Raw genomic sequence first — 17,137 nt, forward strand, 5'->3', positions numbered from 1 at the left:
GCCTCTGTCCTATGGATCAATTACATATTAAGAGCAAAATACCGAATTAGTCCTAAGCAGGAGACAATAAAAGCAGCTCTCTACAAGCTCTTTTAGCAGAGGAGGAAAGGAGGTGGAATACGCTGACTGCAGTGAACAAAACTGAATGCATCACCAATCAGTTATAACTGGGTGATGATGACACTAAACTATCATCATTCATTGTACTCATAGCATACTGTATTTTTTCACCTAAGGGTTCAGGGTCACATTAGCAGAGGAAAAGAAAAAGGGTTATTGTATTAGCTATTTCCAACCCAGAATACTTTGTCCAGTGCCAGCTACTATTTAGTAAAATAGAAAGGAGATTATTGCCTCAGGGACGGTGCAGCATATGGCATAAGACATTATTCACACTGCAAATGAAACTTAAAGATGATTTATTAGACGTTTTAAGAATTATTGGCAATTGGACTGAGTTTGGATGAAGATTTGAAGTGACCCAAATTCAGGAGTGCCTGGATGTGGTATTTTTGGTCTGAGACCCTTTTCTATAAATTATGATGGGGATTGATAAATGAATGGAGAGGCAGGTTTTTTTTAACACTGCTAAAAGTCTAAAACCTGAGGGGCATAAAAATGAGGAAGCTAGCAGTAAATATAAATAACTCACTGCAAAGCACATCTATCTAGGAGGGTATTGGCGGAGGATGGAGGGCAGGATTTCTGTCAGGTAGCAAAGTGCAACGTGGGGGTTTTAAGCTGTTATTGGTCACATGACTAGAGATCATATTATGTGAGGTAAGGTGAGAGGAAAAAAGTGCCGCTGCTTCAGTTGATTTTTATTTACATTTCTCTTTTGCACGCCCTTCAACTCAACCCCCTTTTCTCTCTCTCTTCTTCCACCCATCCCTGATCTCTGTCTAGGGTGACCAGATGTCCCAATATTATTGGGATCATTTCGACATTAGGGGCTTTGTCTTATATATGGGACTATATCCCCTCGTCCCCCCCCAAAAAAAGTATCCTGATTTTTCACACTTGCCCTCTACTCTGTCTACTCCAGGGCACTCTCTTTCTCACCTGTTCTATCACTGCCATCCTGTTCTCCGTCTGCTATCAGCCTCTCCAGCTGCACAATGCTTCCCCTGGTTTTTGCTCAAATGGACCTGCTTACAGCAGTAAACTCTAGCCTCCTGAGCTCAGTACCACTTGCAGGACAGGATGAAACACTGCAGCATGTAGGTTCATTCACTGATTCCTCTCTTGTGTCAGTGCTGATATAGAGTGAGGAAAGTGATATTAGGAAGTTGGCCAGGCTGGCGGAAGGTCCTGGGAGAGCCAAATGGGGAAGGTGAGAACCCATCCATCTTCCTGTGCCAAGACTGTGGCCCACAGAGCAATGTGCTTCAGGCCAGGGATCTGAACCATCTCTAGGGAGACATTTTAGAGATGGCTGATGCAGCATGAACACATATTTAGGCCTAGCCAGGCTAAAGAACACAGTGACTGAGGGTTGTGGAAATATAAGAAGGTGACAGTAGAATAAATCAAATAAAGGCAGGTATTATGGGTGGCCTTTCCTCCACTTTGGATTTTTCATATGTCCCACCAGAGCACAGTGTCTGGAAAGCATGATTCTTTTATTCGCTTCAATGACATTTAGGCCAGTTTTTCCAAAAATATGACCAGATCCTGAATAATGTGTACAGACACAGGGGCACTGGCACAAATAGGTAATTGTGCTTGCCAAAAGCTTGATCCTGCGTCACTGAATTCAATGAAAGCTTTGGCCATTGATTTCAAAGAGGATAGGATCAAGCCCCAAACGTGCATAAGCCATTACCCATTTTGCATGCACAGATGTATATTCTGTCTCCTGTACCTGATTATTTTGCATGACCTCTTTCTGCATATTTAAATCTCCTATCGCTACTTCCTCTATTTACCCTGAGGTCACTTCTGGGCCATCCAACATCATTTTTGTTTCAATTATTTGTGCCTGATGCCAGAATGACAGCACTGGAAACAGCCACAGGACAGGTGCATCCTGGGAAGCAGCAGGCCAAGTTTCCCTCCACATTACTCAGCCTAAAATCCTTTCACTGATTTGGAAAATGGCATCTCTAATAATCACTTCATAAAAGCCTTAAAATTAACATATTTATTACAATAAAACTAATGTTTTGATTATTTCCTCAGATGGAGCCTTCTTGGCAGAAGCAGCAACAGCATGTGAAAAGCAGAAGGCAGCAGAGCAAGGGGTACAAGAGGAAAAAGCACTTGAGGAGCAGGAGGAGTTTGTAGCTGAGGAAGGAGCCACTGACACTGAAGAGGCAGGCAATGAAACAGCTCTGGAGTTAGACTTACTGGCTAAGAAAGAAGCAGCAGCTGTGATGGGACAGACAGTGGAGAATGTACTTACTGTAAAAGAAGCAGCATCTGAGGAGAAGGCTATAATGGAAGAAGCTCTGGAAGAGAGTAGGGTAGGAAAGGAAATGGCATTTCAGGGAGAGGAGGCATCTGAGGGAAATGTAGCTGTGGAGGAAGACGTAAATGAAGGAGAGGAGCTAGTAGAAAAGGCAGCATATGAGGGAAAGGTGGTGGAGGAAGTATCACCTGAAGGAGAGGAGGTTGTTGAGGAGGTGCCTGAGGGAAAAGAGGATGTGGAGGAAGCAGAATCCGAGGCAGAGGAGGCTGTGGGGATGGCAGGAGGTGTGGGAAAGGAAGATGTAGGGGAGGCAGCATCTGAGGCAGAGGAGGCTGTGGAGGAGGCAGAATCTGAGGGAGAGGAGGTTGTGGAGGATTCAGTTGCAGAGGCAGAGAAGGCTATGGAGAAGGCAGACTCCACAGGAAAGGAAGTTGCAGAGGGGATAGAATTGGAAGGAGAGAAAGTTGTGCAGGAGGCAGCTTCTGAGGGATGGGAGACTATGGGAGAGACAGAATTTGTTCTGGAGGAGTCAGTAGAATCAGTGAAGGTTCCCATACTGGGAGCAGCAACTGAAATGGAGGAATCAGTAGAATCAAGAAAGGTTCCCATCGGTAAAGCAGTATCTGAAGTGGAGGAGGCAGCAGCAGCAAAAACATCTGAGGAGGAGGAGGATGTAATGGAAACAACCCCAGAGGAGGGAGAGACAAGAAATGAGGCCACAGAAGAGGAGTCAGAAGTAGAGGAATCGCCACCTCTGAGGGAAGAAACCTCATTGGACAGGGAAATAAAAAGGGACACTGCAACAGAGGAAGGAGCACACAAAGATGGGGAGAGCATAGTGGAAGCATCTGAAGAGGAAGCAGCAGCAGAAGATCCAGAATCTGAAGAGGAGGTAGTAGAAGAAGGAACAGACATAGAGGAGTCAGTGCCTGAGGAAACACCATATATGGGAGAAGAACTGCTGGAGGCTGGTGAGGAGGAAGTGATAGAGGAAACAGAAGAGAAGGTGGTGTCCCAAATAGCAGTTCCTGAAAAGAAGTTGGTAATAGGAAAAAAGGTACCTGTTACTGAAGAGGCAGTAGATAAATCCACAATAAATGTAGAGGAGGTGGCTGAGGGAGCAGCAGTGGAGGGTGTGGTGGTAACTGAGGGGATGGCAATGGAGGAAGTGGAGGTGGGTGAGGGGGTGGCTGAGGAATCAGCAGAGAGAGAGAGAGAGGGAGAGGGAATGTCAGAAATAGAATCTGAGGAGGCAATGTCAGTGGACGCAGCAGGCAATGGGACAGTAATGGGCAATGAAACACCACCACAAAGGGAGGAGATAGTAGAGAAATCAGAACTTGGTGAGAAAGAAAATGCAGAAGTATTATCAGACTGGGAGGTGCAGACAGCGGACGGAGGACATGAGGAGGGCATGGAAGAGGAGGAGGCAGGATCGGAAGAGCAGAAGGTGATGACAGAGAGGATAACACCCGAAGAAGATATGAGATCAGAGAGAACATTGCCTGAGGTGGAGAAATTGATGACGCCATCATCTCTGAGGGATGAAGTGGAAGCTGTGGAAGCAGCACCTGAGGTAGAAGGTGTGACACAGGAAATGGCATATCACCCAGATGTAGTGGAGAAGCAAGCAGTCCTTGTGGAAGAGATAATGGCAAAAGTGAGACACACAGGTGGGAATGACAGAACAGAGGAGCGAGAGATGGAGACAGTGGAGGAGAAAATCACACTGAAACAATTAGACACAAATGAAAAAATAAAAATAGGAAAGACAGAGACTTTGGCTGAATATCCACATGGGATTCATGGGCGTACAGATCTGCTTGAAGTCCAGCACAAGGAAGAAAGCCTTGAACATATAAAGACAGACACCATAGAAACGTCCATTACAGAAGAGAAAAACTAAGGGGCTCTGTGGCACATGGTGAGTATCTGTATGAGCCAGATTGCTACCTGAAAGAGGAATTGATTTTACTTTTATTACATTCCTTTGTAAGGTTTCCAAAGCTGCAGTACCTAGGCTAGTGCTATCAAAGCACCAGCTCTACTGGATGGTGAAATGGAGGAGAGAGAGAGCCATGATTTTCTTCCACCATTTATTATATTCTTTATTTTCGCTTCAAGGGTTTCCTAAGGGTTTTTATTGCAAAGTCCAAAGTGACTTTGAGTTGCATCATGAACATTCACAGCTCTGTTTAATGTCTGTGTCTCATAACTTCATTCACACTGAGTGGTACTGTCATCCATGGGTCGTGCCATTGGTTACACTGAAACTATGTATAGGAAAAAAATGTACTTATGGCTGACAAGGCAATAGATAAAGTCACAATGAATGTAGAGGAGATGGCTGAGGTAGCAGCAATGGAGGTAGTGGCAGTGACTGAGGGGGTGGCCGTGGCCGAGTGGTGGTGGTTGAGGGGGGTGACAATGGAGGAAGTGAGTAAATGAGCAAGAGAGGTAGCCTCTGACCATAACATTTCAAATGATTTTGATATTATGGAGCTATAGCAATAATCAGCCCCTGTGTTTCTGCTTGCAATCTATCTCTCTATGAACTTGTATGGCTCATATTACACTAGTAGCCAAGCACCTCACAATCTTTAATGTACCTGTTTACCATACAACTAATACTTTGCTTGATGTTTCCCAGAATGCTCTAGAGCTGGACATAATTATCTTGCCTTCGATACAATCCCTGGATGGGGGAGAAAGACACATCTGAGCATCCTCTGCAGTTCCTTCAATGATCTTATTTTAGTAACATTTTTTTACAAATCACTGTAGATTTGTGTGGTTTGGGACATTCCTTCCCCATCTTCATTTGATTTGATGAGTAGCATAACCATCTGTTTGTTTACTAGACCAGCAACGGAATGTGCAACAGATAACTGAACTAAGCTTACAGAGCTAGTGTAGGAAATCACACTCCTTTATCATTATGACGACAATAATAATAAGGAACTTTCCACAGCTGTCATGAATTTCTTTTCGAACTACAGAGAATTCTTACATTGGTTGAACTTAAATTCCCCAGCCCCCAAAGAACTCAGTGGGTTTGTGATGACTAGCTTGAAGGGAGGAGGAGGCTTGCTGGCACTTTATGTATAATAATAGAAAGTGCAGTGTACGTATGTATATAAAATTGTATATATGTGATTGTATCCTCCCCCCACACACATCTGTTGCATGTCAATTGCATTTGTAGATTGTAAACTCTTTAAGACAGTGGCTATGTCCTCATGTATGTATATGTGGTTTCCTAGCACAATAAGGTCTGGATTCTGACTGGAGCATCAAGGTGGCATTGTAATGTAAATAGTAGTAATAACAATAAGAAGCCCAATTCTGATCTCACACATCGATGCCACTGGGAACTGTGCTATCTAATGGAGGAAAGAATTGGGGGCTGTAAGGGTAATTCCTTCCCTCTGTTGCATGCATCCATTAGTGGAGAAAATGGCCATAGAGAGGATTTTTCCCCCCTTCTACATCCAGAGGAGCAGGTCAGAACTGGACTTCAGAGAGCATTAGGTAAGGGGAGGAGTCAACACGTGAGTGCACCTTGGCTGTAGCTCTAATGAAATCTAGTCAGGCCCCAGATCCTCACCTGTGCACATGCTGGGGTATAGAGAATACAGTAGGTGGGCATGCATACTGCCTTGCTGCTACTGCTTAAAGGCATAAAGAATGGCCCACCAGGCAGGTTCCTGCTGCTCTATGCCCACGCTAAGCCAGCCTCTGCATCTGGGCCCCATCTGTGTTTGACTGCTGCGGAAGTGGTCACATAAATCTGACTGTGTTCCGCTGGCATTTCCAGCCAAGTTTGATTTGCTTCCCATAACCATTCACAGAAGCAGATTTTGATTTGGAAGAAAGTTCCTGGAAAGAGAGTTGTGCATGCTTGAATGTCCATACACTTGAGCATTCACTCGGGGAGGGGCGGTTTGACTATCTTTAAAGCTATCAGGAAGTGGTCAGGAAGCAGGACCTGCACCACATGACCTACGTGACCAGTCACTTAGCATGAACAGCAAATAACATGAAGCAGTAGGTATGTTAAACAGCCCGCAAGCAAATCAAGGGCTGAAATGTTCTCTCAAACCATTCACCCAATGGCTGAATGTCAGAGAAATGGGTACCAACAGGTAAGTCAGACACAGCAAAGGTGTCATTGTCATTGAAGAGATGAATGGCTGGGAATACGTTGCTCAGCTCTACTCAGCACCCCTGGCACCACTCTGCTTTGCCCATCTCTGGGGCTCCAAAGAGTAAGGCCAAGATTTTTTTTCCAGTATGTAGTAGTGTTTGTGTGGAGTGAATGCCAAGTATTGTCTTTACGAGGCTTACTAACCAGCACCAACCTGTTTGAAATGTGGCTCCTAATATTTGTTTTAGTCACCTGAAGGCTATTTTCCCCCTGCCTCCGTCTGCCCTTGGATGCCATTTAGTAACAGTTAGTAAGACCTTGATTGTGTCTTGTCAGCATGGCCTGGCTCTGAGGAACAGTGCGGAGCTGCCCTGGCCAGAGGGAGCTCTGGGACCTCCCAGGTATGCCCAGGGTGTACACCTGCTCATATTCCCTTTCTAGGCTGTGGCTGGCCTACCTCTTTGGGGCTGGCCAGTTCTATGGAGTGAGGAGGCGGTGAAGGTGGAACCCATGACTCAGCCCACGTTAGCCCCCTTGAGAGTGCTTTACATTCCCATGGATACAGGGACAGAGCAGTCCCTACGCTCCCCTAGGTAAAGCAACTGGAATTCTGTCTGGTCTTTACACAGGCCATGAAAGGGTCAGCTCTGTGCGCCATCCCCCAACGCGGGCCCGGCTAGGTTCTATGCTAAGTTCTATGATGGTTTGTCCAGTGGCCTGGCATTTCCAGAAGCTTCACTCCAGTGTAGAAAGATACATAAATTGCAATCAGGGCTCTGCACAAAATAACTGATATTAAATATCTCTGCTAGATTAGGGCAGAAAAAAAATAAAGTGATCAAACCCCTACAGTAAACCCAACAGCCAGCAGATTCCTTCAGAGTGAAAATTGAAAACAAGCACCATAATTTCCATGTCCGTTATACAAGTGAATAAATACAAACTTTGGATTCCAAACAGCACAGGTTTAGGTATAAACAGCGGGCCTAATCCTCCTTTCACTTACCTTGCAGTCAACCAGTAATAACCCGAGGGGTGTGACTGGTGTTATACTGGCATAAAACTGATGGAAGTGAGAGAAGAACACTTGGCAACAACTGATTTTTCTGATTTACATAATATTAATCAGACCACTCCGTTTTTAAAGCCTCACCTTCGAAGGCTTCCCACATTGGTGGCAGCTCTACCAGTGAGCCAGGCTACACATAGCATCTTTAAGAGCCCATGTGTGGCATGCATTCACAATTCGGCATTGCTAGTGAGTGCTGAGAAATGCTTCTCTCTCTATGGCCTCCCACATGCTGGGCATGGCACAAGTTTTATTTTCCATCTTAGGCAATGGAATAAAATCAAATGGCTTTGCAGTGCTTCATTACACTGAATTATTTTGGGTTTCCACATGGGGTAATGAATGTAAACATGGTCAAATACCTTGTGTTTGTTTTAATAGATCGTTGGATTTGTGTTTCTGGGCCAAAGTCCCTAATATGCACTTTGAGAAAGAAAAGTACCCAAGATAAATAAGCTAAATGCATTTATTGTAGTAAAAAAGGAATTTAGTGCGATTAAACAAGAATAATGACAGATTATATTTGTCAGTAATTTAAATTGAGGCACTGTGTGCAGTGAATCTGTGCTGTACAATTTAAATCCTTATTCTCGTGCAATTTGTGCAATACTTTGCTTTGAAAGCATGTACTTGAGTTGCGACCCTCTTGGTCTCTTTTTAATCCAAGGAATGTCCATAAAATATGAAACAGTCTCTTCCATGGACCAATATGTTTTCAAATTTGTTCAATATTAACAGCACAGTAAATGGATAATATATGTTTATGCCTTCTACAGGTGAATAAATCTGGGATGTTAATTGTTCTGAATTAAAACTTTTCTTCATGGTCTTCCATTAAAGATTTTCTTTGGGGGGGGGGAGGGTGTGGCGGAGGCGGAGGCGGAGGCGGGGGGCATGTGCACACACTCGTGTATGTGCATAGACTCACATATTTGCTTTAGTCTGTCTCAGTGATGCCAGTCTGGGAAGCTGTTTGGATTTTTGGAACGCTCGTCAATGTAAGAATACTAATACTTAGCATTCATACAAAGCTCCTTGAAGTGGTGATCTTTCCACTGGCTGTAACTGGCTTTGAACCAAGTTTGATACAGCTTCAAAGCATTGTTCCTACATTAACTAATTAATCATCATAATACCCTGTGACATAAGTACGCCTAACAGCTGAACTTAGCCTCATTTCCTGCCCCATAGGCTAGCCACAAACAGAATGAAAATGTATTACTTTTTTTGAAATGATGATGATGAGCTATTTTTTTGTTGGCAGTTTTTTAAAACTCTTTGGTGAACAGCTCTTTGTAAGCATTCAATAGTTGAACTGGGTCGAGGAATTGTGCTTGGTCAAATAAGTCACATGATAGGTGTTGCTGTTCTCTGATTGAAGGAGTGCCCAAGTACTACATGTATATTAAAAATGTGGTGGCGGTGAATATTTGTGCCGGGAAAATTTTTATCACAGGAATGTTTGCGGCAAGCAACAGCCGTAGGGACCTGAGCATTGCACGCACAAATCCATTTATCTGGTCATGGAAAACTTGTTCCAGTGTTTCTCAGCTCTAGTATGTGCCATTATCCAAATTTAATGGACAGACAAACTAAAGCACACAGGAGTAAAATGATTTGCTTGCACAGCAAGAGCCAGAACTAGCACTAAGTCTGTGCTGAGTTCACAAGGCCGCCCTGTCTCTTTGTCAATAGTTGTTTTACTGAACACAATGGGCGAGATTCACAAAGGGACATAGGTGCCTAATTGCCAGTTTAGGAGCCCAAAGCTGGGACTTAGGTGCCTCTGGTATTCATATAATCCCCACTCAACTGCTGCCTACCCTGTAGATGTCAAAAGTCACTGAGTCCCTATGTTTTGTAGGAAAAGCGCCTGTGTTTCTGTCTCTAAGCATGTGCACTGCTGCCTCACTCTGGGCACCTGGATGCCTGTCTCCTGCCGAAGCCCCAGAACCATTTACAAACCAGGGAAAGAGAGGTGCTCAGTCACCTAATTCACCTGCGAGACCCATTCCAGTAGGTGCGCTCTGAGTGCAGCTCATGCCACACACAAGAGGAGCAGGAGGCCCTCCCTTTCAGCCTTTAGCCCAGTGGTTAGGGTACTCACCTAGCACCTCCCGCCAGCCTGGATTCAGGTGTTGAACTCTCGGAGATGCAGGACGTAGAACACACATATCCCATTGGCTAGGTTGGGGAGCCACCTAGCCTGTTGACTGTTGTGAAGTTTTCTGTCTGACAGTGCTCATTTCTTTGGTCTCTGTTTTTACAAAATAAATATATTTGGCACGCTGTTTCTAAATCAAAGGAGCTGAGTCAAATTTTGGATAATCGTTATAGCTCTGGATGAAATTGATCATTTCAAATTCAGATCATCATTTGATTTTTTTTTTAACTTTGCTCCACTGGCTGTAAAGATGGCTAGTTCAGATAAAGTCACAATGTGGATATATCAGGAATCCAGGCAGGTAGAATTTTGATAAGGAAAACAAACAGGTGAAATTACAGCATTTTGTAAAATGTTAGCTATATGCTCCCTTGCTTACTTGTAGTTAGGTCACAAAGGAAACCTGAAGGACACATTTAGGCGAAAAAAATTAGGTATAAAAGAGACTAATGATTAGATGAAAAATGTGAGCCCATCAAAATATTTAACTGTGTTGCCACTGGCATAACGCATCCCTGGCTCAGCAAAGAAATCTTTAGCATTCACTATACCAGGTCAGTGGACAATGGCTACTGTACTTCATATGTACCATTGCTGGCTTTCACAGCTGAAATTGAATCTGTGTAATTTGCTAGAGTTAAATCCCAGCTGTGAATTAGATGTTTTGTATGCAAAAAGCGTCTTTGAATTCCAGCAACTGGAGAGTATGATTACAACAAGCCTGTGTCATCACGTGTGGGAGCATAATGTGGTGGGCTTGATTTTTTTGGGTGCTGTTTCTATTTCTATTTCTTGAATGGGGACCAGTGTAGAGTCCATTGAAGTTAACGGAAACATTTTATCTTATATGGAATATCTAAAGTGCGCACAATGAAAGGAAAGTTTTTAGTTCTGGTTTGTACTATGTCTGCTTGTTCCTTTATCTGTTTTTAATGTGGATCCGATAACTATCTGATTATCATTCATGTAACAATTTGTAATAGTGCTGTAGCTATCATGGACTGGATGGCATTGAAAATAAGGTAATTTATCTCAGCAGGGGCTCATCCTTTATAAATATTTCAAATTTCAAATGAACTGGGTTCTCTGGGTTTGTCCGGGAAAGGTAATACTAATTTGCCTTCTGCAAGCCATTTCTGGAGCACATTCTAATCAGTATTTCAATTTTGCAGAACTTCCATTTGTATTAATAACTGATCACTATGTTTTCTCCCTTAAGGCCTGATGTTTCATCTATAGAGACCAATTAACAGGGAGATTGTTTTCTTCAAGTACCAATTATTTTAAATTACTGGTAAAAACTGTTTGCTCTGCATAGATTCGATCAGTTGGGCGTGTCTAATGCATTACATTTCAAAGTTTGCTTTCATAGATGCTCAAAATTACTTTCCCGCTACTAGCAAATATCCCCAAATAACACATTGGGGTAAACTGATAAAAGCCCCACATGTAGTACTACAGCTCAGATAGCGGCAGTCACAGAGGGCTATTAAAACAAAGGCATTTTCCTTGCTGAGTCCTTTTTTCTTTTTCTAATCCAGATTCATTTCCAGATGTGACATGGAGCCACTCTGTTAATGGAGAGTCATTAAGCATTGGCTGCAAGTTAGGGGAACGTACAATACTGTCACGTCCCATGGGAAAACTTTCACATCTATGGGAAAACTATTGGCTGCAACAACAGACTGTTCAGATGGGCCTGTGGGTTCATTTACCACACCATCCTGCCTACTGCACTGGCCAATGCAATTATTTGAGGCCTGCAAGCAGAGGTTCTCAATCTTTTTCTTTCTGAGCCCCCACCCCTGCCAACATGCTATAAAAAAACTCCACGACCCACCTGTGCCACAATGACTGGTTTTCTGCATATAAAAGCCAGGGCCGGTGTTAGGGGGTAGCAAGCAGGGCAATTGCCCAGGGCCCCATGCTACAGGGGGCACTGCGATGCTAAGTTGCTCAGGCTTTTGCTTTAGCCCCAGGCGGTGGGGCTCAGGGTCCCGGAGTTCAGCCCCACGCAGTGGGACTTCGGCTTTCTGCCCTGGGCCCCAGCAAGTCTAACACTGGTCCAGCTTGGTGGATCCCCTGAAACCTGCTTGAGGCCTCCCCAGGGGGCCCCGGGTACCTGGTTGAGAACCACTGCCTTAAAGGAATGTGATATTGCTGTAATTACTCCCTACTCTCACTATCAGCCCACCCCCATGGTACTCCCGGACAGGTTTATAATCCAGCAGTGCCCTTCCAGTTTCCCTAAGAGAATCAGTATCTTCCCCCTTTCAGCAGCCCCTTCCCTAATGCCCTCACTCAGCCCCAGTACCACTCTTGTGTCTGGAAAAAGGCACTGCCTCCCATCCCTTGAGGAACCCTTTCATTTCATTTTTCAAGGGTTTGTTTTTAACTTTTTGATCTTTGACTAAAATGGAGGTACGAGTTGAAATGAAATGTCATTTTGAACTGAAAATTCAAAAGCATTTAATTTTGAAAATGGCAAAACAACATGTTTCAGCTTTTGGATTTGTGTCCCGCCAAAAAATTCAGTGAATGTGACACAAATTTGAAAATGTTTCAGTCTACCTAAACATGCATTTTTGGCAACATTTCGCCCAGCTCTATCGCCACACTAGCTATGCTTGAATGACTCTGTTTGGAAATGGTTCATGCACACACAGCCATTCTCCCATCTCTGCTGTTTCCCTACAAGAGGTTAGGATAGACCATGCACAGGTGTTACCATCGTGTTATCTAGCCCTGCTCCATGCAGGGAGCTGCACTGACTCTAGCAGTGGGGAGAGAATCTCTAGAAATGTTCAGTGAGCAATACAAAGCCAATAATGTAGATTTCACAGTCTGTTGCTGGGATGGTTAACGTTCTCTTTCTAGCAATAGACAAGGCTGAAGACCTCATGCTCTTTTTATTAGTTTTTATCAGTGGCTTTATGTAGCCAACTAGTGATGGCTGTGGGCAGGTGGTTAGTGGGGAGTCAGTCCTTTCTTTCCTGAATAGTTCAGAGGATGGTTCAGTGCACTTACTCACCTTCTGTGGGGTCACATACATGTCTCTGCTCCTGGTCAGCTATGAGATATTCAGGGCTGCAGTGGCAACACTGTGCTGACAATGCTCAGCTCTGCTTTTCATTGGCTCCAGAGTCCACAGTCTCATGGCTTTCCCAGTGTCAGATTGGGACAGTGATCTGGATGGAAATGAACTAGCTATGACTCAGCCGAGATATGGCAGACACTGTCCAGGCTGGCAGGCAGGAGGATTTAGACATTACCTATTTAATGAGTAAGAGGAGTGGAAGCTTTCTGATTTTGGCTTAGAAAAATGTCTCAAAGAGATGGTTAAAAGCGAGAGCAATGCTTTGTGGGCCTGCTCCTGCTCCCATGGAAATCAGTGTAAAACCAGATAGTAGCTACAATACAAGCAGGAGGACATGAGCTCTTATGAACACAAACTCCATTGGTTAGTTGTGAACCTTTGTGCCCCATGGGAATTATGACAGCGAGCAACACCACTCCACCTCTTTCCTTGTGATGGGGGGGTCCTAGGCAGAGACGTTGCTGTCTTGCTAGAGATGTCCAGGAGTAGGTGTGTCAGGTTTGGAAGCCTCAAGGGGGCTAATCAGCTATTGGGCTGGTGTTCCTGGTGGAGAAGAGCTTTCATTTCTATGGAGGGAAATGCTATTCTGACGATTAATCCTCTTGGTGAGGAGCTGGAATCTCAACAATTCTCTGTATGACTAGCCATAACATTTACATTTACCTAATTGGGTTGTTTCTGTAAATGAAGCCTCAGCCTGTCACAAGCCAAAGGCGTTGCTCAGGGGATGCCTGGGGCTGAGAGTGAGGGAGGGAAGCCGCATCCTGACGATGTTAATATTTCAGTTTTGTTTTTCCTCAGAATGCATCAGATAACTCTGAAGTAAAACAAATAATAAAACACTATGCCACCTACAAAACTCTCCAAGCTAAACCGTCCGCATTTTTATTGCTACAGGATCCTGAAACTAACAACATGCAGAGAAGACTCGAGTCAATAAAATGTATTACACATTTATAGACCAAATGCTATAGCACTTACAATGCCTAATCACAGAGCTCAAAATCAAACACCAGTCATGAGAAACAAACCTACAGAATATTCTCAGAAAGCCACAAATCTTGAATATGAGTTTCTACTCAGCCTGACAGTTATATACTGTAATGCAGCTAAGAAAAAAATATTATAGCAACAGAATCTGTCTGCTAAATTTTATTTTCCAAACAATATTAAATAGTTACTAAAGGATTTAACCTTGCATTAGCTCCCAAAACAATAGTTCAAGTTCTTTTTCTTTCTTTTTTAGTGTGTACGTGTGGAATAAAAATGGGTTTCCGGTAATTCAAATTTTGTCATAGAACCAACGATTGAAACACTTGCTGTGAAAACGCTGGAAGCCAATACTAATGTGTGTATCCTAGAATCACTAGATGGCACTGCAGAGTAGTTTTGCTTTGGATGAGTGAAAATGTAACCTTTTATCTTGCTGCAAGGTTATTACGTTTGTGACACAAAATTTTTATATGGCTACATTAAACTTAGATGGGTTGGGGTTTAGTTTCTTATCTCTCTCTAGCGGGTTAATTTTTTTTAACATACGCATAAGGGGACTAGAGAGCATTTTCTATGTAATTTGAGGATGTAAGGCACACAACCTGAAGTAAAAAGCAGATATGACAAAAAATCTGTTCAGGAGCCAATTAGGACAGTCAGCTAAGGATTTCTTAATTTTCATACAGAGGGGTTAAAGCATCCAGGACCCGGGATTGAGAAGAATTACAGGATTGAGGGCCTGGAGAACTACAGCTGTGTAACATAAGGAATTGGAGAACTGGAAGTTTCAAAACACAGACAAACCCTAAAAGAAAATGAGGAAAATGTTAGGAAGCTGGCACAACATTGGCTGTGCTGTGTTCTGCTGTGGCTGCAGGAATTATGAGTTGATCCGTTCCTGTGATTCAGGCTGGCTTTGTTGCTACTTTGTTTGTATCAGTCGGGAAGCTTGTGATATCTGCACAAGTCTTACTGCAGTCCAAAGTAAAACAACTTGCCCTAGACCTCTGTCACTTGAACAGATTTATTTTTGCTTTAATCTCTTTTCTCAGATTATTAATGTTCAAGTTTAAGGTGCAGCATTCCTTGTGGACATTTGCTTTTATTAAGGAAAGACAAAAAGGTGCACCACCAGAAAACCCTAAGCAGGCTGGCAGGAAAAATAGGTTACAGCATAATTTATGATAGAAATATTCACCATCAGTAAATAAACAAGCCAATTTAGGCATCTTTGGTGTAATGTATGATGACTGGGAGCTACGCTGACACAGTAAGAATTGCTGCTGTCAGTTTATGGGGAATCTCTCTCCAGGTAGATGGTTCATGCTGTCAGCTGCTGTCTTCAAAGCTGCCACTATTACTGCAGGAATGAAATCGCATAGAACTCATGGGATCAGACACGTAACCTGCATAAAGCAGAGAGAAGTTCACGTGTTATTCACAATCACCTCGCAACATAGCAACACTTTTCTCCTTTCCAGCCAGTGACCATGTCATAAAGATAATGCGAATGTCTTTTTGAGATAAATAAGCAATGCACATGCTGATGTCTTTTTGCTGCCTACGAACCCCAAGTCAATATAATCTTCCGAGGAAAATTTCAGAAATAAAACACAAAGCCTACAGCATGACCCTATCGTTCATGCAAGGAATTAACAGCAATCAGGCACAGTAAAACATCAATGCTTGACACAAAACTTGAGTCCAAGTATTTTAATAATACAGGGCATGTTTTATATTAAAATATCTTTTTTGACCTTTCAAATTGGGGTCCAAAAGGGCCCAAGCAAGCAGCCTGTTATGAATAACTCTTTATGCTTTAATTCTTGGAGGTTATCAAGAGGGGATCTACTGCCATTGCATTATGTTTCCAATTAAAGGTGAACTGGTTCGCTGGCCAACAGTTATGGCTGTTCTTATGGCTCTGCTGTAACTTGTCTAAATCTGACCCAATCAGCTCAGATTTCTGGCTACTGAGGAATTATACAGCTCTAGTCAGATGTCACGTAACCGAAAAAAGTTAATAACCCAAATATTTCTTGGCAAAGATAAAACATATAATAAAGAAGGAGAAAAAAAATAATCAAACAAAAACCTCGACAGCTAAGCTCAGCACCACGGCACATTAGCAGCCTGGAGAAGAACGGGCCTATGGGGGCCTAAGCAAACTCTGGTTTTAAATTGATTTCAAGAATTTGAATGAGCACTAGGCTCAAAGTGAGTGACCAGAGAATAAGATCACATGAAAGAAAAGTTGTTTGTGTTAAATGTGTAATGGCCTTGGCAAGAGCTGTGTCATCTTACTGAAGTTCTGTGCTGATCTCATAGAAATATAGGAAACCTGGTTCACTGGGCACCAGGGACAGGGTTTAGCCCTAAAACTCCTTTTTGTATCTTTGACTAGAGCCTAATAACCAGCTTGTTTAGTGTATAAAAAGCAAGGATTTGAGAAGTTTTAGTGTCAGAGCTTTTTCCTTCCCCCTTTGAGTCACACCTTGACGGGAAGGAATCTCCTGGGCCTGGTTCTGTTGTTGGTCTTTTGGCCAATGCTTATAACTGTATTGCTGCTAGGATATAAAATCTCCGTGTGTATGTGCTTGTATTGGCATTTTGGATGTAATTAGCATCACGTGGCCTTTGGACTAATAAAGGAATACTTGTGTGGAATCATGGTACACCTTCATATACTTAAAAGGGAAATGATTTCCAACCCAGCCCTATCTATGAATATAGCTGGGTTAGATTCAGTATTGTAGACATAGCCAAGCTAGCTTTATCTAGGTAGCTCAGGTGCCAGAGCAGTGAAGCCACATACAGTGTGTGCTAGCCACTCAAGTTATGACCCAGGGTTCTGGGTGGGCTAGTACAGTCACTGCTGAAACACATGCTGCTGTGGCTTCACTGCTCCAAGACCCAAGTTAGCTAGGTTGAAGCTAGCTTGAGTACATCTACATGTGCTGCCATCACAACCCTTGATTGCAGTATAGAGCAGTGGGCCCCAAACTTTTCCCAGTCATGCCCTCCCTTATCCTTGTCTGCGCTCCCCTCCTTCCCCGAAGCCAGGAGTGTGACTGCGGCTCCTGGGGAGGAAGGGGGGTCACGGACAGGGGTAAGCAGGCCGAGGCTGGGGCTGCAGCTGGGGGCAGGGCTGGAGCCGGGAGCAGAGCCACAGACAGGGCTGGGGGTGGGGCTGGGGCCAGGAGCGGAGATGCAGCTGGGCCGAGGCCGGGGGGGGGGGCCTGGAAGCTGGGACTGAG

At 43.7% G+C, this 17,137-nt stretch overlaps 2 protein-coding genes across 10 annotated transcripts in view; one reads left to right on the forward strand and one right to left on the reverse strand.

Moving 5' to 3' along the window:
- Window positions 1–14,700, forward strand: part of ERICH3 (glutamate rich 3) — a 74,517-nt gene extending 59,817 nt beyond the window's left edge. For 6 of the 8 annotated variants that reach the window (XM_039483211.1, XM_039483208.1, XM_039483215.1 and 3 more), the window contains 2 exons: window positions 2,182–4,334; window positions 5,061–6,371. In XM_039483211.1, coding sequence (XP_039339145.1) covers window positions 2,182–4,316 — 2,135 coding nt within the window. In that variant the 3' untranslated portion in view covers window positions 4,317–4,334; window positions 5,061–6,371. Of the gene's footprint in view, window positions 1–2,181; window positions 4,335–5,060; window positions 6,372–14,566 lie in introns of those variants that run through there. The other 2 variants (XM_039483212.1, XM_039483209.1) reach the window with 2 other exon arrangements.
- The window catches only part of LOC120369671 (serine/threonine-protein kinase TNNI3K), a 166,536-nt gene continuing 163,223 nt past the window's right edge, over window positions 13,825–17,137 (reverse strand). For both annotated transcript variants that reach the window (XM_039483218.1, XM_039483219.1), the window contains one exon: window positions 13,825–15,286. In XM_039483218.1, coding sequence (XP_039339152.1) covers window positions 15,210–15,286 — 77 coding nt within the window. In that variant the 3' untranslated portion in view covers window positions 13,825–15,209. The remainder of the gene's footprint in view (window positions 15,287–17,137) is intronic.

The sequence above is a fragment of the Mauremys reevesii genome, linkage group 8 (assembly GCF_016161935.1).
Source record: "Mauremys reevesii isolate NIE-2019 linkage group 8, ASM1616193v1, whole genome shotgun sequence".
NCBI lineage: Eukaryota > Metazoa > Chordata > Testudines > Geoemydidae > Mauremys > Mauremys reevesii.